Genomic DNA, 22,919 nt, shown 5'->3' with positions numbered 1-22,919 from the left:
GAAGTCAAATAAAAAATAATGATAAATAATAAGCTTAATTTATAAATAAAATTGGCAAGTAGTGGCTGACTTACAGTTTCATGAGATCCAGTGGTCAGCTGCAAGTGTTGAGTAATAAAATAAAGTGGCTGACTACTGGATTTTGAACTGAATGGTCATATTTTTGTACAGCATTAAGTCAAGAAGATATTGATGTAGGCCTATAATATTATTTCTATGAAATATCAGTAGCAAGTAAGTCCATAAACCCCAGTAGTCAGCCACCTAGGCTGAGCACTGGAAAACCGTCATGAAAACTACCCCTGTTACCAGCCACTTCATTATTAAATGAAATTTTCGAAATTGTTGCATATAATTACTTTCATTAACAATTTCAAATATCTCTAAAAAATTCTCAAGATTACTGAATTCTTAATTACTTGTCAGGATACTTTCTTACCTTCTGAGGCCATACTTGAGGCACTCGAATTACGAGCCAAAGTACGCAGTCGCCAAGAAACTATAAAACCAGCAAAAACTACATTCCTAACCAGGACAGGATGATGTTAGAAATAAAGTAACGTATTACTGGCTTGCTCATATTTAATCTCTCCGAATTCTCAACATGGCATAAGCTGGGTACTGATTTGCCGACTCACAAGCTTATATTAATGGCAGGTCACGACCTTTCTTTAAAGCAAAATATAAATAATATAATTATAATAATGATAATTATCAATCTTTTAACAAGTAAAAATTTTACAAGTGATAAGAAACAAATTAACAATATTTTAACAATATTGAAACCGGTATACACGTCATACTAGCGTAACTCAGTACGTTATCTTTTTTATTAATTTTTTCATTATTTCCTCCTAAATGCTGTGACACGTCGCCGTACACCACGCATTATTCAGCTGTGTTTAAATTGCTCCGCACGTCCCGTTTCATAGAACTAAGCTTGTCGAATTGGGTCTGAATAGGCGTGGTAGTAGGCCCACCCCCGTGTCAGCTTCGTTCAGAATACAGGACCCACGCCGTAAGCAGTTTAAAACTCACTTCGGTCTCAACAAAATTCACGTAAACATTTAGTTCGTACTTCTTTATACCAAAAAAGGTTACGTAAACATTAAGTTCATGGCGTTAACTATTTATAGTATTTTAGAGTATCAGTCTAAAAGAAACATCGCGGAGGCACCCACTTTTTGTCACTCAGTTAGTTCCACAAACTTTACCCGGTGCTCGGTTGCTATTATTGGTGCGTCGAGACTTACTTGTACAGGATGTCCCAAAAGTCCTGCATCATAGGAAGAACACTAACTTGTTACAGTAGTGTGAAACAATTCATAAAATGTGCTCCACGTGAGTGCCTGAAAGTTCACAACACAGCTGCAGGTGATCTTTCATGTTTCGCAGAATGTTTTGTACCACAATTGGCGTCATAGCGCGGCATTCGGAAGCAATTCGCTCACACAAATGGTGTATGTCCTTGATCTTCACACTGTACAATTTGGATTTGAGATATCCCCATACAGAAAAGTCCATTGGGTTTAAATCCGGAGATCGAGGAGCCCATTCCACAGTTCCCCTTCGGCCAATCCACTGTGGAATGTTGTCGTCTAACCAATGACGAACCTGCGCGCCATAATGGGGAGGAGCACCATCCTGCATAAACCATTGAGGTTTAGCACCAATTATGTGCAAATCAGGCATCAATGAATTTCCCAACATGTCCAGGTACTTTTCACTTGGTCATTCCATAAAGCACACCACACCATAATCCGGGCAGCTCCTTGTTGTTTGGCATCGGTATTCCAATATGGATTTGCGTCGGACCAGTAGCGCACATTTTGGCAGTTCACCTCACCATTCACGTAAAAGTTTGCCTCATCGGAGAACATCACTGTGGACAAGAAGTCTTCGTCCTGCTCCAGTTTTTCCAGAAACCAATTGCACATTTCCACACGTCGGTACGGATCATCTTCCGACCTGTGGTGCAACAATTGCAACTTGTAAGGGTGGAAGTTGTGCTTTTTCAGGATTCGCTGAACGGTTGACCGAGGAACACCCAATTCCAAGCTGGTTTGTCGAATGGATTTCTTGGGACTTGCTACAACCCTCGCCAAAACAGTTTCCTGCACCTCTCTTGAAGTGCTTGGTCGTCCAGATCTGGTTGCATCAGCCACACTTCCTGTTTCCTTGAATTTTTCAAGCAGGCTGTCGTTCAGGGTACATCTCATTGAAATGTGTTGCCACGTCTCTCTGGGAGTATCCCTCTCTTCCACAGAGCAGCATAATCGCAACACGCTCTTCCTTAGTCAGCATGGTTCACCTGCAACATGAAAAAAAAAACACTTGCAGTTTAATTGCCTATGATGCGGAACTTTTGGGACATCCTGTAGAATGCAATTTCGCCACGTGCCGTCCGTCCTGCCCTCTCCTTGAGGCGTTGGCGAAAAAGACCCCGCCTCTCCATAGCTGAGATCCAGCCAAACATTCTTCCTTCAGCAAGCAGGTGTGCGCGCCTCCAGTCGCTCACTTCCGAATGACTAGCCGGCCACCGCCGCTGGCTCGAGCACGTCTCTCGTGACGTCAGGCCGACCAGCGCGCCGTGCGGTGATCCTGCGTAGAAACAAAAACAGCTGAGCGCTAGAGTTCGTTCCGTTGAGGCACATTACAGGGCACTTTAAGCAAGACAAAAAAGGGGTATTCATGATTAAGCATTATTAACAAAATTAACAAACCAGGTAAAGGAGATTTCAAAATATAAATTTAAGCAAGCAAAAAGGTAAATACCAACGGAGGCGTACCAAACGCCCCACTTCTTAAAAGAAATTCTGCACACAACCCTCTCTTTTCTATGACACAACCCAAACAATCACTAAACAACATCATAGATAGCATCACAGCAACTGTCAAAAGTAGAGGTTGCACAATGACACTAATTTTTGCTATTAAATTTCTCTGCACTGGCTGAGCACTGGAAAAGGGTAGTTGAAAATTGATGTTAAGTCAAAGAGAATACACACAGAATTTCTGAGATTTTATTTGCTACACAAGAGAGAAATGGCCGATTACTGGTGGTGGCTGAAATAAGGTGCTTTTACCCTATACTTAGTAGTGATCTAGAATACCGCATGGTTCAGAAACACTTAGTAAAGTAGTGTAGAATAGTAGTTGGCATTCTAGTAATCATAATGTGTACAGAATACTGCCTGCATGGTAGACATAATGATATTGCATAACAGTTGTTTTGCATAGAGTCATTTTTCGTAGTGAGGTAATGAAAAAAAATATTTAAAATACTATTTTAAACTTTAATTACACTTAGATTTTACACATTATCGAATCAAGGACGGAAATCCTTCGAATTTACAATTATATTAATTCGTAGTTTTTTTTAATGAATTTTTTGAGTTTTTTATTTTTTTATTTTAATGACAGATTTTCAATATGGTGGCCAATATGGTGGATGCTACAACAATCTGATGATTGACTCTATTGTACTCTAGCAGGTATAAATTAAACCAAGATGGCGGCAGTGCACTCTAGCAGACGATGTGTTCAATAAATACATGAGACTAGCACTCCTAGTAGCAAGCATTGAAAACAAAGATGTCGGCAGCGCACTCTAGTAGCTATACTATGTGTACAATATGTAGCACTAGATATTCTAGTAGTAAGTATTTAAACCTTATAGTGCGGCTCAGTTTCCAACCTGTGCTGCTATTATACCTTCATATTAAAAAAATACAATTTATAATATGTATTATTTTTTTATATTTAAGTCTATTAGTCCGGGATATGTCTCGATGGCTGTGTGATCAATGGCGTATTTTTTCCGAACTGTCATGGTTCAAATCACTTCGCTTCCAATGTATTTTGTATAAAAATTAAATTTAATATGTTAATAAGGGTCATATCACATCGACCTTATCTGCAATAGACAGAGCGGCGCTGGCGCACTCTAGAAACAAACAGCAGAAACAATGACATAGAACAAGATGCGACCTCCAGCAGAAAAAATAACAAGCTGTCAGATGTGACTTTAGAATCTAAGATGGAAGAATCCAAAATGGCAGCCAGCACAAGGTCATGATTAAAGGTCAAGGTAAAGTTAATCAAATATGGCCACCATGACTTCACAATATAAGATGGTGGACATGATGTCATAATATAGTATGGCATTTACCAAAACTGGACCCTGGACTCTGTAGCAGGATCGACCTTTATATACTACTCATGCACATTACATTTTTACAGTTATTAAAATTTCACGAAGTAAACAAAGTTTGCTTTCAATTCACATTAACAAGAACTTTCACATTTTCGTGAAAAAAATTCATTACCGATGAAAAGTCCGATGAAGAGAATTGGTTCTATAGTTATAAAGTTTCAAGTTGTAGGGTTGGTAATGGCTTGATGGAGTGTACACAGAATTACAGTTTGATTGTGGGATGGGGGTGGGGGTTGATGGTGGTAGTAGTAGATCCACTTTTCCGCTTTGCATTCAAATTCTTTCTTTGTGATTTGTGGAAATGATAGGTTTCTTTTTAATGATTTTGGAGGAAGGGGATATATCACCCTCCCCATGCCATATTACAATATCCAAAATTGCGAAATTATGTTTTACAAGACCTAATTAGAATTTACGTTTTTGAACACAATCTCTTTCGTAAAAAATGTATTTTTAAACTGTTTCAACCTAACCCAGTGTTTTCAGTGTCCTGCAAAAATAGCACTGACCATCAGCTGGTAAATAAAATTGTTTTTTTATGTATTAATGGTAATGCATGCATAGCTACCCACTGTTCATACCCCATTGAAGTACTTCAGTATTAAGGCATACTCAGTAGCCTACATAATAATGTATGAACTACAGGCTGTGCTACAAACAGCAGTCAACAGGCAAGAATGTAACAACTTCTGAGAAGGTTTTATTAGTGTGCCTTCTGTGTCTTCCACAGGTGCCCATAAAAAATTATCTCTACCCTAGCTACGGCCCAGCCTAGCAGCTGGGAGAACCATAGTAGCACACTGGCTATGGAGATAAATGTGTCGAATATGGTAGTTTGAAGAAAATGACCACTTCTTCCGTTCGCAGTGTGACACCGACGTATCGCCACGAAAACCATGTGGGCACGGCTGGTAGTGGCGCTGGTGGCGGTATCTGGGAGCAGGGCCTGGTACCAGCTGATCCCCGGGGTCGGCTACTACCAGTTCAACGCCGCCGACACGTGGATCCGGGCGCAGGATGCGTGTGTGTCGCGGGACTCGGCACTGGCCGTGCCCACCACACCCGAGAAGCTGCGAGCTCTCGGAGATGTGCTGGTGGGGCGCGGCAGCCGCTACGCCCATGCTGGGTTCCACCAGCTCTTCCAGCCCGGGCAGTACCTCACCGTATACGGTAGTATCTTCCAGCTCAGGCAGTACAGTAATATCTTCCTGCCTGGGTAGTTACCTCACTATATACTGTAATAACTTCCAGTCTGGGCAATACCTCACCATCTACGGTAGCATCATTCAGCTCAGGCAGTATCTCACTGTCTATGGTAATATCATTCAGTCTAGGCAATACCTCACCAATTATGGTATTATATGGTAGTACCTGGGCAGTACCTCTCTATCTGCGGTAACACCCTTCGATATCGCTTGGTGAACCTGGAGAATTGGATCAAAAGTCGTATTATGAGGAGAATTATCGACGAATAAAACTAAATAAGAGCTCTATTGTTGATAGACATTCCAATAAATAATGCGACAGTTGCCTTTTATCTACCTGTAGAGTCACATCGGTTAGCACTGAAGTATTTCCTCACATGGTGCAACATAAAGAATCATTGTGATGCCATTTATGGACTCACGACAAGGCTTAGAACACTTCTGACATTATTATAATTTTTTTAACGAAACTACAAATTGAACTTCTATCACCTCTATTAGTTTGATGGGATTGGTCCTAAATTACATGGTACAGCTCTGTGTTTAATATGCCTGGCTCGTATGCTTTAAGCGAAAATATTTGTCACTTCAACCAAGTATTATCGAAACAGAAGTAGATTGGCTTCTCGGTCGTAGCCGTGTCCTTGGCAAATCATTCACAGACGTTTTGGTCGACATTGCAGTCGCCATCATCAGGAAGCAGATACCCACTCAGTACCTACCTACTCAGTTCCTACCTACTCAGTAGGTAACTGCTCCCTGATGATGGCGACTTCAATATCGACCGAAACTTCGGTGAATTATTCGCCAAGGACACGGCTACACAACCCAGAAGCCAAGCTACTTCAGAAAAATGGCCGTGATAGGCTGAGAACATTATTACTATCGAAACATTTCATGCTGTGCATTTAAATGATCTAAATAGTCACTATGCCAAATGTGGGCACTGATAGTCAATCAATAATTTGGTGAATATAAAACTATTCATTGGTGTCTTTACTTATAAATTTCTAGAATATACATTCCCAGATCATTTTGCTGTAAAGTGTTCTTTCTTATAGATGGTCCTTGGAATTGACCAGAGACTTTGTTATTACATTTCTTCCATCAGTTTCCAAAATACTCTACTTCTAACAAAATGTTTATTTATTGTGTTAGTAATGTACATAAAATAATGATTGTACATAATTTGTAATCATGGATGTAGGATGTTAGGAAATGTTGTGTGCAATCATTTGCATATTAATGATTGATGTCAAAATGAGAACAGCCTCTCATGTCACCATCGTTTTCCCGTCCAGATAACAAAACATTTTTTGGTTATAATAAAGTTTTGTGCTAATTCCTTGCAAATGTGGAGTTAATATTTTTGCTTAACAATATTCACTTCATAAAAACATATTTTATGGCTCTGCCTAGCGAATTCCTTCTAGTCTACTAAACTTTTCTATTAAAAAATTCTATTATTATTATTATTATTATTATTAAACAACTTTGTTTGTTTTTCTAATTACTAACCACAGTGAATTCGACTTTAGAATAGACACCCACTGCATAGACTTATACTTCCATGTTTGTTACTAATGTTAAGTTAGCAATTTTTTTTTTTTAAGTGAGTGCCAAAAACGGGGCAATTCTTACATTAGGCAAAATTCCCAGCTTTATAATCGAAGTTAAGTCGTAGTACTCTCGGTTGTTGTGCAATGATTCTGACTGTAAGGTGAAGAGCAACGTGTAGACCCGAAATCTAAGAGTACAATGACAATAGCAGCGTAAGTCTGATATCATTTAGTTAGGAAATTTCAGGAGATGGCATGATGCGATGTAGTTGAAGTTTCTTTCTACCACACCATCGTCATACTACAACACCAAAACCATTTTGGAATTGGTGCTTGACCATGCCTAATTAAGATAAATGTATGAATTAGAATTTATATAAAATATAGTTCTTTAAAACGATTTCAACAATGAATACACTGCCGTTCAGCCAAAGGTCCTGTAAACATGGCGAAGACCATTAGCTTGGCAAAAAATGGCTTCATACAGTATCCAGATAGTACCTAATGCATGCATATACCCCTTGCCTGAAATATTTTTCACTCATTCGTCCTTGGTAGCAAATGATGGTCCGTGGAACGACGATCATGCGCAGGCGAGCTGCTGAACGAGACAGGACCACTCACGTGGGAGAGGGGCGCCCCACTGCCTGGTCCTGCCTACAGCTGCGGGGCGGTGTCGAGCAGCGGCGAGCTGGCCGTGCTGGAGTGCGACGGGAAGCTGCCATTCGTTTGCGAGAACGAGCTTTGGTGAGTGGACGTGCATTGTGTCTGGGAGGCCCTGACTCCCACATGCAGACTCCGACCTAACTACCCTTGGAAAACCTTGGCCCTTGCTGAGAAAGCATTCGTGGGGGTGGTACCTATATACCTCTTGTATTATAGCTTACTAAATGACTACAAATATGCAGAGTGCGAACCTTAGTAATGACAAATGGTGGGCACAGGGACACGAGACAAACATAAGTGCATTACTGCAATTCAACGACTGGCAATAGTTTTAACTATGAACATGGGCGTATATAAGGGTGGGGGGGTCAGGGGGTCCGGAACCCCCCCCCACCCCTTATCATACGACATAATTAAAATTAGCAGAATATTGATGACGGATAATATAATCTGTGCCACAAAATATGAGCACGCGTCACAACAATTAACTACCTATATATGGTACGTGGACACTGCGCCTTGCACATCCCCCCTCCCGACTTCTGCGCAACATTCATACTGCGCATGCGCCGCACCCGCCTCCCGCGCGACGCGCTTACTGCGCATGCGCACAACAGTCGAGTCTCGCGACCTTGATAGAACCACGCGCCATCGTCAGCCAACGTGTTTTTTCAAGCCATCTTTTGTTGCTATTAAATGTCTACTCTTGAATAAAAATTTATTATGAAACGGTCATCAAACCAAGTATCACTTTTGGATATTTTTGCAAAAAAGGAGAGAGTGAAAGTAGATGGAGCGGACGCGGGCCCGTTCACAAACATTAACGATGAAGCGACAAAGTATGTACCTACTATTTATCTGTAATAAATAACAGTTAACACCTAAGTATATACAGTGCAACCTAATTTTTATGTTCCTGGGATTGACGAATTCTCGTAATTAACTTTTTTTTTTACTTGCATCGTAATTTTCCCTATAATATTAATGCATTATTTTCCCGTTTTTTGGGAAAGCATTTCTCGCAAATTACGTTGCAACAGCGCTGCATTTAATAGCAAACCACCAGAAAAGTTTATACTAAACATAAACAATAAAAGTTGAAAGTGAATAGTGTGAAGTTAATGTATCAAACGTTTTGTGTTTAGTCAAATGCTACTTTGTTCGCTGTTTGTAAACAACCAACTTTTTTTTTGTGCCACAGTAAACCATACAGCCATGAACCAAAACTTTGGTGCCGTGACAACAAAATTAAGTTCAGTTTTATATCTCTCTCTTTTTAACTTCAATGTATTATGCATGAAATAAATGGCAAATACTTTTTTAACATAAACAGTGGATTACTGGGCCATTTTTAAAATAATTTTATGCAATTTACCATATTCCTGAAAATAAGCGTCTTCGTGCATTTTCGGCAATTATCATTTACATTTGAAATATTATTGAAACGGCAGTTCGCAGCACTGAATTTCCAAACATTTCAACAGTATTGCCAGGTTGAGGGATATTTCCTTCAGAGTAGGGATTTTTTTGCATTGAAAGGGATTGAGGGATTTTAAGCCGACCAGGTCATAAATGCAGGGATTTTCGGCAAGGTGAATGTCGTCTTTTCTTGTTTGCGCTGCAGACACCTTTTAATGAGAATATTCAGTCTTTCAATATTTTTGTCGGCGAAGTTGGTACATCTACAGCATCTATTTGTAACAGGAATAGACTGTCTTATGTTTTGTTACCTATTGTCTTTGATGTTTTGTATGTTTTGTTTACACATTTCGTGTTCGTGCAAATTGTATTGGTTACTGTCTCATCATAATTACTGAATTAGTATTACCTTTCTATAGCAGCATCTGGAGGTTGAAGACGATGTTTCCTATATTTAAGTGATAATGTGTGACTCTGAAGCCTTCTACCCCGAAAAGGGTCAGAAAAGAACCGGGAAATGAGAAAAAGTCGTGGCGCAAGCAACCATTTGTAGATTCCTGGTTGGAAGAGCCGCAATTTAAAGGTTGGTTATCAAAGGCCAGTGATAATTACAAAGAAAATTTTTTGTGTTGTAAAAAAGAATTGGTAGCAGGGAAACGCGAGTTGGAAAGACACAGCGATACTCCTACTCACAAAATAAATGCCTTGCAAATAAAAAATGTTCCAAAAATTAGCGCTTTGTTTCGCAGAAGATCGGGCACAGAAGAAACTATGCCAGATTTAACAATAGCACGCAGTATTAAATTGCACAGAACGAAAATAACATTGTTGTTGGTAGGGCCGTCCAACAAAAAATGCAGATGTATTGAAAGGAAATTTCTTTTCTATTCTAGTTAATGAAAGCACTGACATTGGCAGCAATAAAAATTTGTGTATTCACGCTAGTGGTAGTGCTTCGTCAGAATGTCTACCGAAAAAAGTTGAAACATTGTTACATTTGATTTTTTCGTATTTTTCACGTAGTCCAAAACGCCAGGACATTCTTGAAGAACTTCAAGACTTTATGATAGCTTGCTAGGTGAGGATGATCAATCCATCTAAAACAAGATGGTTAGCACTAGGGAACTGTGTCGCAAGAGTTTTAAGTCAGTGGCCAGTGTTTTTTTCTATCTTTGCAGAGGCAAAAAGTGAAGGTAAGAATTTAGTGGCCGACATCATCTTTGCAGACCTAAATAATACGTACACCAAAGCCTACTTGCAGTTTTTGAATTTTGTTTTACCAACATTTAATTCATTCAACAAACTGTTTCAGTCTGATAAATACTAATCCATTGTTTTGCTAATGAAGCTGAAAGATTTTTAAGATTGTTAGGTTCAAATTTCCTGAAACCAGAACTGATTTTAGGAGATAGTTTGTTAACATGTAATGCCAAGCATCCTTCTAATATCTAGCCATTATCTGACATCAAAATAGGGACAGCAGCAGAAGAAACCATAAGCGATTTGAAAACAAGATTTGACCATGATGTAAGTAAAGATGTAGAATATTTTCGCCTCAGATGCTTGCAATTTCACCAAGTTGCTTTTCAGGAAACACAAAAAAGAGTGTCATTACAACAAGGCTGCATTCGTGCTTTGAATTTTCTACAGCCCTCAAATGCCTTGGGAGTTGATAAGTCAATTCAAAGAGCGTATATCGAGTTATCACCACTTATCAAAAAATTTGAATCCAAAATTGATCCTATTGCAACTAAAGACGAATGGAATCACATGTCTAATTATTTTTCTAGTGAGGAAAAAACTGCATTCTTGAATTTACCAATACTAGAATTTTGGAGGGAAATTGAAGTACTTATGTGAAAATTTCAATGCTGAACTTCAGTTTAAAAATATTGGCAAACTTGCAAGAATTTGTTTGTCGTTACCACATTCCAATGCTTCTGTTGAACGTATATTCTCTATGGTTTCAAACATTAAAACAAAAAAGAGAAATAAATTATTTTCATCCACAGTGGCAACCCTTGTTCGTGTCAAGTTAGACATGCAAAACGAAAACATGAAGAAGGCATGCTATGAATACCCAGTAACTGAAAAAATGCTGGAGTTGTTCAACGAAAACATGTACAAGAAGGATCACAAGGAAACAAAATTGCTGGACTCTTGGCTGCTGAAGACGAAGAGAATGAAACTGTTATCTAATGTCAAAGTCTTTAGGACAAAAAAATTTGAAACATTTAAGGTAGAATTGAATAGAAAATGTTGTGTGTGGACTAGGTGTAGCCTACTTCAATAAAAACTATTTTTACATATTATTAATACCATATTATATTATTATTACTTGTCCTATAAAAAACTATTTATGTAGGGATTTTTTAAGGCTTGGAGGGATTTTCTAAGTAGTTTGCAGGGATTTTTGCACTGGGAAACCTGGCAACACTGCATTTCAATGGAAACCACTGACCTTTTTACTTCTAAAGACGTAAACAATCTTTTGAAAGACTTTTTTTTTTTGTTTAATAGAATTGTTTCCAATAAACATCTGAAATAAATTAAATGTTCAATACATGATTATACACACACACACACAAAGTTCCAAAAGAAAAAGGGAGAAATTATCAAAATAATAAGTGGACATTTTGGGTAGCTTCAAAATGCAGATCTCTTACTCAAGAACTTGAAATTTAATGTTCAGCTTTTAATATGCCTAATCATGAAGAATTGGAAGATTGGATGGATTAATTTTTTTACTGTGTGAATTAATTTTGTTTAATATATAAATAAAATAAGCATTCCTGACATTTTATTTAGTGTGATATATTTGCTTCTTATTGTTTCTATCATACTGAGACAATCAGGCCCGGACTGGCTCCTTCTGGGGCCCTCGGCCAGAAACTGAAAGGGGGCCCCTACCGGGAAGTCTGTGGGTTATGGAATACCATCCAGCAAACAGGGAGAGGGGGGGGGGGGGGGGGAGCAGAATCGTTCCCACCGGAAAATGTTTAGAAATTATGCGCCCGTAACTACGCCGGATCTGGAACGCGAGTACCCGGATGACGGCATTTGGCGCCCGCTGCGTGGGGCAAAGACAGAAAACTCAAGATTTTCTTCACGTTCGTTACAGAAAATTCTCACGAAAAACATTTTTTTTTTTAGCCATCTATCTGTCCATTTTTTTTCTCCGGCCACAACGCGGACACGGGACGGCCATCTTGCGCAGGAAAAGGGGATTAGGGTCAGACAGGCCGGCGCGACGAGGCGAGGAAATGAATTTTGACCAAAATTTTTGAAGAAAATATATTTTAAGTAAGTAATTGTATTGTTTCAACTGATTAATTAAAACAAAACTCCATATTTTTTTAAGTATGCCTTTATAATTGGTGAATCTTACAATAAGTTATTAAAATAAAAAATATAATAGGATAAGAAAATTATCAACAAGGAAACCAAGCCGAATTTTACTACTGTATACTGTATTATATGCAAGCTAAATTAATAGAATAATATAAATATGCTATGTTTGATACATTTTGATTAACAATTTTTAAAAATGAGCATTTTTAATTACAACAAACAAACAAAAATATTTTTTTCAAATTAAAATAACAAAATTATTAAGTTCCTCTTTTTGTCTTTGATACCCTATTGAATTGTACCTAATAAGAAAACAATCTATAAAGAGAAATCTAAATAATTATTTTCAGATAAACACAAATAAAATAATTTTTTAAAATAACTATTATAACTAACCCAAAAGCTTTTTCGTAAGTTCATTACTGGTTGCAGCTACTCCATCTATAATTTCGGCTTTATCTAATCCGTAAAATAAGTCTCTCCTAACATTAATAAAAAGTAGGCTTGATAAGAGCTCTTGGCTTAAAGCTGACCTTAGTCGGTTCTTAACAATTTTAAGTTTAGAAAAAACTCTTTTACATGTAACTTGTGTGCAAGGAATAGTTAGCACAAATTTATAAACTACATACAGATTTATATAGATCCCAGATTGTGTGAGATCAAAAAGAACAGAAAAAGCACATGACAAACATCGACAACATCGTTTCTTTTCGGATCAGTTGACACCTATAGGTTTTTCTGGTGCTTTTTCTTTTTCTGATGCTGACTCAAAATCGTCATCTTGATCTTCACTGTCTGTGTTTTCGACACCCACAATTTGTTTTTCTTCAATTTTATCTTCCTGTATGAAATTGCTGTACTGAGCTGCAAACTGTTTCAACTCTATCAGTACCCTGCTTCTGTCAACTTTACATAGTTTAGAGACGCTTGAAAGGGCTTCTGCAGGAAATTCATCAAGCTTCAAAATAGTATTAAATTTCTTTGGATCCAACCAGGAACAGTCTTGTAAAATTTCTTTGTTGGGGAAAAATCTCTCTTCGATACTTATCCTAGCACAGTCTAAAACAGTGAAAAAAATCAGTCTGTAACTTTGAGTAGTTGACAGTTCAGAAGCTTCGTCTTTAGATTTTTCCCCAGGCAACATATTCTTTTTTGACGTTCTTTTATTGTTAAAGTCTAACTCAATTTCAATGTCAACTTCGTATGTTCTAACTTTTCATTGAGAGCACTGGCATATGTTTTTGTTTTTGAGTACAAAGCCTCAAAGTGTACATAATTTCTTTTATTTTTCACTTGCTGGAGTAGTGTTTGAACCAGGTCCCAAGCGATAGAGTAGTCAATATTTTTACTTTGCAAGTACTTGGAAACAGGGGAAGTAACTAAAAAATAAATCAAGCAATACAAAAGACATGAATAGGTTCTCAAATTTAGACCAATGACTTATCAAATTCCTTGCAGTGAATTTTGATTTACAGTCAAAACTTCCAACTGATATTTTTTGTAAAACCGACATAAGATTAAATAATTTTGCTGTATTTGAAATTTTCTTCACAATTCAAAAACTCTTCATAAACAATTGATGAAAGAATTTTGTGTTTGCTCCACCATCGCGTCGCTCCTATTTTTTGTAACCTATATAACTTGTCATGTGCAGTGTGTTTTTTCTTTGTTTCTTCTTCCCACACTGCCATTCTTTTGTGCGACAAATTTAGAAAAACCGCCGTCTCTTCAACCAAACCAAATAAGTTTTCTTCTTGCAGTATTTTAACAGTCGTATCAGCAACTACTAAGTTTAGCACATGTGCCATACTATGTGTATACATAAGATCTCCGTTGTCCTTCTTGAGATTGGCTTGCAGACCGTTGTAGCATCCTTTCATGTTACTAGCTACGTCAAAAGAACATGCAATAATATTTGATGTAGCTATGCCAAATTTTGCTAGAGTAGATTTCACAAGTTCATACAAAGCAAGTCCACTTGAATCATCAACTACTGTCATATCTAAAAGTTTTTCATATATTTTTCCTTGCATTACATAGCGAACACATATAGCCAACTGATCCATTACAGCAACATCATGTGTACTATCTACCATGACGCTGTAATTTATGCTATTTTGAAGGTCGTTCAAAATAATTTTACGACCTATTGAGCTTATTACTTTGATAAACTTGTTGATAAAGGTTTTCGATAAAAATGTGAGTAAATAACCTCGCCCAATAGGCGTAGGCCTTTGAGTGTTCTTTCCTGTGGCTATTCTCTTATTTATTATTTTCTTTCGATGCTTTTTGCTTTCTTCAATACACATTGTGATGTGATTTTGAAAAATAACATCATAATTTGCGACCAACATCACAAGTTCCAGAAAATTTCCATGGTTTTCCACAGAGCCAAGCGTATACGCTCCTTCTGCTTTATCACCTCTATAGGCGATTCCTTGCTTTCCAATAAATAAAACAATGTCAATCAAACGTTGCACAACCAATCTTCTGGTCTGAACTTCTTTTTCTCGCTTTTTTGTTTGTTTGGTAGCTAAAAGAGTTGAGATGTCAAAACATTTTTGGCTTTGAAAAGCTGCTGTCACCGCGAGTTCATGGTAATGAGAGTCTTCATGAATCTCAATAGCTTTGTAAACATGTTTGGGAGAAACATCGTGACCAATAATAAAGGTAGAATCTCTATGATATTTACCTCCAAACGCCATACAACACGAGCAGTACACTTTGTTAAGCTGAACTGAGTATGATAACCATTTTTCAGTGAAATTTATCACCATTTGGCAGAAGTCGATAATACAGCTTTGAAGGCTCAAATGGCAATTTAGTTCCTTTTCCTTCTTTCGCTTGAATTGGTTGCTTCTCCATAAAATATTTTTAGACTCCGATCGGGTCATTTTCGTTTGGGCAGATGAAACAACCAAGTTGTTCCACAGTAGCATCAGGTGTCTCCTGGTCATCTCCTTCATCGGTGTTTTCTGAGTTGGAGCTCGAACTACTTATTTCTTGATGAACCGCTGCCGAGATGAAAAGATGTTAATGATGGACTGTCTAAAACAGGATGATCGCAAGCAGGCGTAGTTTTTTCCTTCTCAACACTACAAGACGAAGTACTAGGAGTAGACGCAGGCTTAAATGAAGGAGGTGACACTGGATCATCAGTCTCTGAAAACAAATACATACCTAGTCGCACTATAGCTAAAATATGACGTTAACAGTTTAGTTTTTTTAGAAATTAATTAAATCTTCTACTGTAAGTGTTGAATTTAGTCATCAAAGGACATCATACAGGAAACACTTCAAAATGTCAGCTTGATGCCTTGCAGTAACTACAATTTTTAGTATTTCCTATGTGAAGCAATTAATATTTAAGAAACGGAAATATTGATAACAGTGTTATTGACACGACTTATATTAAAAGCACAAGCAGGCAGTTACAAAAATAAATAGTTTGTCGCTGTAGCATAAAATACTTTCGGAAAGAGGTATTAAAAGTGCCGTGATCGAATTTGGGGGGGGGGGGGGGGGGTTCACAGCTTAAACAGAGATGACGAATGGAGAACGAGACAGCTGCATTATCGCTTCCCACGGAAATTCCGAAATTCCGTAGTGTTATCAACGTGCCTTCTGTAAAGTCTAGATGACATTCGAGAGGCAGTAAACAACTGCTGTTAAAACAGGCATAAGTAACGCAGTTTCGAGGCAGAGCATGTTTTTCAACTAAGCTATCCCATCCCTCCGCCAGGCACGTGAAGTTAAGGCGTTCGTGTCTGAAAAAAAAATGTGAAAACGTTAAAAGTAGTTTTATTTAAGTAGAAATTCGTGAAAAATACTGAAATAATTAGAAAATCGCGTTTTAACATCCAAACATCACAATTCGCATTATTTTTCGAGTTTTTCGCGATCGTGATTTTTTCAGGTCCCTACGATTGATAACTAATTCAACTTACCTGTATTTGAATTTTCATTGTGTACTGAATGATAACTAAGTACCTGAGAACTGGAATTAGAACTAGCTAACCAAGTGTTCAAACTTTGCGGGCTTTTAACATTTTCTGAAATTTTATTTTTCTTTCCTTTTCTTTTACTAGCGCCACTTGGATACACACGTTTCATATTTTCTAAACTTAATGATGCGGTTTTGTTCAAATCCGAACCACTTTTCGCGCACACATTAGTTGCTGTTAATTTTTAAAATAAACTTAACACAATTTAGCCGATTACATACAGAATAAACGTACTGCAATTGCGACATGCAATGCAACGCAGTTACTGAGCTGTCAGCTTGTCACTTCCCCTACCGCCAGCACCCCCCCCCCCCCTAATGTACGAAATGCACGCGCAGCGAGGGGGAAGAGCGGCATCAATCCATACTGATAAGAGTCTACGACGCCCCTCGCATGTCGCTAGCTGAATATGTGCTAGGGAGGTTTTAGGTGTATACGACGTAAAGTATCACCAACGTAAAACGTAAAATATGTGACCCAAAATGAAAAATACACAGAGGCAATTTTGTAAATCTATAAAGTATTTCGTAGAAAAAAAATTATTTGGGGGCCCTCCTGGCCCGGGGGCCCTCGTCGATCGCCGACTAGCCGACCTGACCAGTCCGGGCCTGGAGACAATAAAAAAAGTTTTTCTAACAATTCCCCCTTCTTTTTTTTTTACGTTTTTTCCGGTTTTTACATATATTTTTTCCCGGTCCCTTGAAATATGTAAAAACGAGGTTCTACTGTATCAGTAATGTAGGTAAGAACACATTGTCTCTGGCTTGCCGGTGCCGGATATCCAAGTTTGGCAAGATCGGGTTTTGGAGCGAAGGTTATTATGATATTTTAAATATCTCACGGCCTGGAATTTGTTAATTAATTTTATTTTCAGTAAACTATTTATTAAATCATTCAAATAAATTTCATAAAAATGACATTAGTTCTATTTATGACAAATTATTTTACTAACAAAAACAACAGCCGATCTCCATCCCACGAATTTCACGTGAATGACACTTGTTCAACACGCAAACGTGAAGTGTTGATCTTTTAGTCAATTAATTTCACTATATATGTACTTACTCAAATATTGAAAATTGATGCATATCTAATATTTATGTAAACAGTGTTGTGTTTTGTGTAATTTAGTTTTTTTTCCTTTTACAGCCGATAGATTTGTCTCCAGATGTATCCATTAATTATGATGTTGGGAGATATGTATGTCATCCTCCAAACAATGATGAGGAAAAACTAAGAGCATTAAACAACCTTGGATTCCACCGGATACATTCAAGTTTCCAGTCACTGGTAAAAAGAATCTGTCCTTTCAACGTCATTGGATTGCCAAATATTCGTGGCTTGTTTATTCAAATGTCATGCAGGGAGAACTTTGCAATGTATGTGTTTTACTTGAAAAAATGCAAGGCAGTCGCGGTCACCAAGAACTTGGAGCCTTTGTTAGTAAGCCATTTACTAACTGGAAGAAAGCTTTAGAGAGCTTTGATCACCATGCAGATACGAAGTATCGAACCAGCAGCAAATTTCATGAAGATTACGGAAGGCAAGGCGATTGATGTTAGTGTGTGTATTAATGTAGAAAATAACAAGATTGCTGCAGAAAATAGAAAAAGATTAAAAGCTATTATAGAAACAATTCTTCTTTGTGGGCGACAGGAAATGGCGTTAAGAGGGAGTCAAGATTCTGGAGAAATTGGAATAAACGAACCCATGCATAATGACGGAAATTTCCGCGCGCTGCTTCGTTTTCGTGCACTATCTGGCGATGAAGCACTTAAAAATCATTTAATTACACAAAACCAACACAACAGAGCCATCTATACATCATCAGTTATACAAAATGAACTGTTTGCAATATGTGGTAATACTATTCAAACACAAGTGCTTAAAAGGTTTCTTTACTGTATTAGCAGATGAAACTCAGGACATATCACGAAGAGATAAATTAGCGTTTTGTTTACGATATGTTACTGCTCGACTGGAAAATCTGTCATCCGTGAAGATTTTCTAGAATTTATCAACGTAGAAGATGTTTCAGCTCAAACATTAGCGAAGACTATTATAACGCATCTCTTAAGCTATAATTTGGACATGAATAAATTTATTGGGCAAGGGTTTGATGGTGCTGCAGTGAAGAGTGGTCGCTTACGAGACTTGAGAAGAATTATCGCAGGCCAATACCCAAAAGTGCAATTCGTACACTGTGTGGCTCACGTTCGGAATTTGGTTCTAGCGCATTCAAGGTGAGGTACCTATGATACGAAACTGTATCGGAACCATAAAAAGTATAGTAAACTTTTTTCGTCAATCTCCACTTAGAGACAGTCTTATGAAGAAAATTGCGGATCAAAATAACTAATCTCATTCAATGCTTATCTCTCTCTGTGAGACGCGATGGACAGAAAAACACGTGGCTGTTGAGAGATTCGCAGAAATGCTTCCAGTAGTACGCACAGCACTTGAAACACTTCAGGATTCTGCTAATAGAAATATCGGCACTGAAGCATACCAACTGCAAACAGCTATGGAAAACAGCCAATTCATCGTGTCATTAGTTGTACTGAGAAAAGTATTTTCATAATCAGTAAATCTAAATAAGGCAATGCAAAAGATTAATGTCGATTTGACCAATATTTGCAGTTACGTATGTAAAAACAATAAAAATTACTTTACAAAATATTCGGAATGAAAACGAGTTCGCAATCCTTTTCGAGCAAGCAAATAATATCAGTTTAAACGACATAAATGTTCCAAGAACGATTGGAAGGCAAACTCAGCGCAGTAATGTTCCAGGAGAAACTGCTGAGATATATTATTGTCGAAATATATTTTACCCTTTCATTGACCAGGTGATTACAGAACTTGATGCATGCTTTAAACTACATGAAGAAACAATAGAAGGGATTCAAATGCTTCTGCCTTAGAAGATCAATAAGGACTCCAGGATAAGTGAAAGGCTTAAAAAAATAGCACTATTATTTTTGGGAGAAACTGAGGCAAATAATTTTTCAAGTGAGTATGAAATATGGCAGAATCATTGGGAACATATGGCGAAAAAACCATCCACCGCACTAGAAAGTCTAGATCAGTGCGAGAATCAATTTTTTCCTAGTATAAGAAAGCTGCTCACTATTTTGGCCACACTCCAAGTGTCTACAGCAACCACAGAAATATGTTTTTCAACCCTAAAGAGGTTAAAAAAACTACTTGAGAAACATCATGGGAGATGAACGACTACCTGGGCTTGCGTAGATGAGCGTTCATCGTGACATAGTTTCTGAACTGGATTCAGATGAAATCATACATATGTTGGCCATAAAATGTAAAAGGCTAAATTTAATACTTTAAAGTTTTCAATTTTTAACTTTTTACCTCTAATTTATTATTTTATTTTGAAGGCTTTTTTATGCCAAATTTTTAAATTGATTGTAGTCTTTTTTATGTCAAAATGTTTTATGTTGAATGTGTAATATGGAAATAAATAAAAGCCGAAGCATCACAAACAAAGATAGAATAAAAATACCTATGTAGTTTAAAAAAAATATATTGATATACAATATTATGTTTATGTTATCTATCTTCTACTTTGTTACTTTTATTATAGTTAAATAAATTCTTTACGGGCATTACTTACAAATATTATTTTAATGTACTTAAAGTAACTATTGTTTGTATTTAGCTTAATTGTATGTAGCTGAACTAGTGTGTACCCATTTCATGTTTAAGTAATTGCTAAATGACTATGATTTGACAGTTTAGATTTTTAGCTTTTACCCGCGGACAAACCACCCCCCCCCCCCCCCCCATGTGAAAGCTTTTGCTACGGCCGTGACCATGAAGGAACTTTACAAGTGATTGGTCAACCTCAACAACTGAATTGCCTACAGAGCAGCCATCCTGTTATTCTACTCAACGATCAGCTTTTAAAGATTTACAACATAGTGGTGCTCTCGTTGTAAAACTGTTGCTTTAAAATAAATTTAAACTTCTTGATGCCAGGAATTTTATTCGTTGAATAAAATTGTGTAAGAAGTTGGCTTGCAGGAAGAACCTCCAGGCAAAACCTTTTCTCCAAACTGGCATGGATTACAAATGTCCTATTTCCTTCACAATGATGAAATTGTGGAAGCTCCATGCCTTGTCAACCTTCGTCTACCTTCTTTTTTTTTCTATCACTTAGGCAATACCTCTGAAGCTCGCATCTTATATTTCTTAAATGCATTTATGTTTTTGCAGTTTTTTCATTCCCTTGTTTGGTGAGGATATCGTGCGCACTATAGATGTTGTGACACTAGCTTAGTTAAAATAATTCGTAACCTGTAAGATCTGAGTGAATGTCTTGTCCAAGTAGATAGTAATAAGTCATTCTGAGAAAACCTAGCCTCTGATAAGATCACATGGTACTTCAATCCATTAGCTGCTTCCCATTGTAATGGGATCTAAAATGAGGTGATCAAATGTGCGAAAGCACTTTCTTCTCTTCAAAAAAAATTATGTTTTATGACACTAAAAATCTATTTATTCCCTAACGAGTGATCCTAACTAACGAAATGTATGCCTTGACAACAGTTCATTTACTCATTTTGGACCAAATGAAAATCCTGCCAAATCAACTCCAACAATCAGGCTACATCTACGGTCATTAACGCAGCAAATACACCAGTAATTTAAAAATAAATTTTATTTGTAACTAAATCAAAATGAAAAATGAAGCAATTGATACACACAATTACATGGAAGAACAGTTCTTACGAATATGGCTATGTTATGCTCGCAACCGCCAAGAATTGACAAAGATTTTCGTAGGTAGGATAGAGTGTTCTATGGAGTGCAGTGCCACAGTGATCTCGCAGTCCAAAGACCCCAGATTTGAATCGCAGTGTGCTGATCCAGAGCTCGAGTTTTCCAATGTTTCCCGACCTTTCTCCCAGAAAATGCTGGGATAATACTTTTGCTATAGCCCATGGCCGATTCATTTCCCTGTGTCCTTTGTCTGAATCTTTGTGTGTTATGTCATCCCATGATCTCGATGACGACAGAACTTTAATGGGGAAGAATATGAACAACCAAAATATGTCCTTTTGGTTTCATTAGGTTTCAGTCCATATAAATGTTTATTAAATTAAATATTTGCAGTGGTTTCGTCATAGAGAAAGCTATTTATAGTAGGGTAGACCGGGGGAAATCGGGTCAATTTTTTTAAATTCCTGAATAAGTATAAAACCAATATTAATTTACCATAAAATAATCTACAGTAATGTCAGTCATACATTTATGTACATATTTACATACAAACATTAGCCAATCTTCCTTACAAATTGACATTAAACTTGATAAAAGGAAAATGAAATGTTTTGACCCGATTTGGACAGAAGTGGGGTAAATCGGATCACAAGTGGGGCAAATCGGGTCAACAGATTTTCTTTACTGTTTTGACAGACACATTCCGCATACAAACTGTTTACACTGAAAAGCATTGACACAGCGCTCATGGTACATTTTGCAAGACTGGCACTGAATCCAATCTCCAGCAGTGCAGCTTCTGATGTCTTTGTATGCAATTTTGCACTTGTTGCAGAGAACATCTTCCTCATCATCCTGGCCTTCTTCCGAAATTTCCAACTCGGATGTGTTTTTAGTTTGTGTTCGCTTCTTCGTCTTCAGAGGTTCAATTTTGCTTTGCTTTGAACTTAATTTAACACCTGCTTCTTTCTTTTCAATTTCCTGGATTCCAACAATGTGCGATTCTCTTTTGACAGTAGCCTTAGAGAAGCAACAGTTTTTCGTTCACCTATATTCTCTTTGGTGTTAATTTTTCTGGTGTTGGTAACAGGCCTCTCACTTCTTCTGTGGTGCTCCTTCCACTTACACATTTGGCAGTGAACTCGTGATTCTATATTTACATGGATAATATTTTTATTATTTTAATATGTCCTAAACTTCAATATTATTATAAGTACTTACTAATTTTATCTAAAGTTGAAGTCATGTGCCTTAAATTCATTTTTTCCACTTATTTAGAATAGGCCTTAACTTAAAAATTGAGAAAGAAGAATAAAGTGCTTCACAATATATAGCAAATATATGAAGCAACCCGATTTCCCCACTGTATGCAGTGACTCGTTTTACCCCAACGGCAGCGACCCGAGTTACCCCATTTCACACTTTAAAAAAAAGAAAAATATTATAAATTCTGTCAAACATATAGAGCTTCAGTAATGCAGAATAATGTTAATTGGGTACATATTTTCGTACTCCATTACTTAAACTACAATACTATTTCGAAATGCGAACGTAAAGGCTTACGTAACACAAAATAAAACTTACATTGTTAAGAATTTTCCACTTCAGGACTGCACAGGTTCGGGTTCATGTCGCACAGACTACCAGAATGTTGTCACAGGCGATATTCGCCTTGTAGTGGACGGTTGTATAGAAAGATAGCAGCACTCTTCGGTAGGTTCCGTAGACTCCAGTTCATTCTTTCGCCGCAAGATAG

The 22,919-nt window shown here is 37.4% G+C and overlaps 1 protein-coding gene across 2 annotated transcripts in view; it reads left to right on the top strand.

Moving 5' to 3' along the window:
- LOC134527777 (uncharacterized) overlaps positions 1 to 22,919 on the top strand; it is a 67,625-nt gene that overhangs the window by 30,636 nt on the left and 14,070 nt on the right. For both annotated transcript variants that reach the window (XM_063360717.1, XM_063360716.1), the window contains exons 2-3: positions 5,084 to 5,386; positions 7,574 to 7,727. In XM_063360717.1, coding sequence (XP_063216787.1) covers positions 5,113 to 5,386; positions 7,574 to 7,727 — 428 coding nt within the window. In that variant the 5' untranslated portion in view covers positions 5,084 to 5,112. The remainder of the gene's footprint in view (positions 1 to 5,083; positions 5,387 to 7,573; positions 7,728 to 22,919) is intronic.

The sequence above is a fragment of the Bacillus rossius genome, chromosome 1, assembly GCF_032445375.1.
Source record: "Bacillus rossius redtenbacheri isolate Brsri chromosome 1, Brsri_v3, whole genome shotgun sequence".
Taxonomy (NCBI): Eukaryota; Metazoa; Arthropoda; class Insecta; order Phasmatodea; family Bacillidae; genus Bacillus; species Bacillus rossius.
This window is presented reverse-complemented; position numbering and strand designations above follow the sequence as displayed.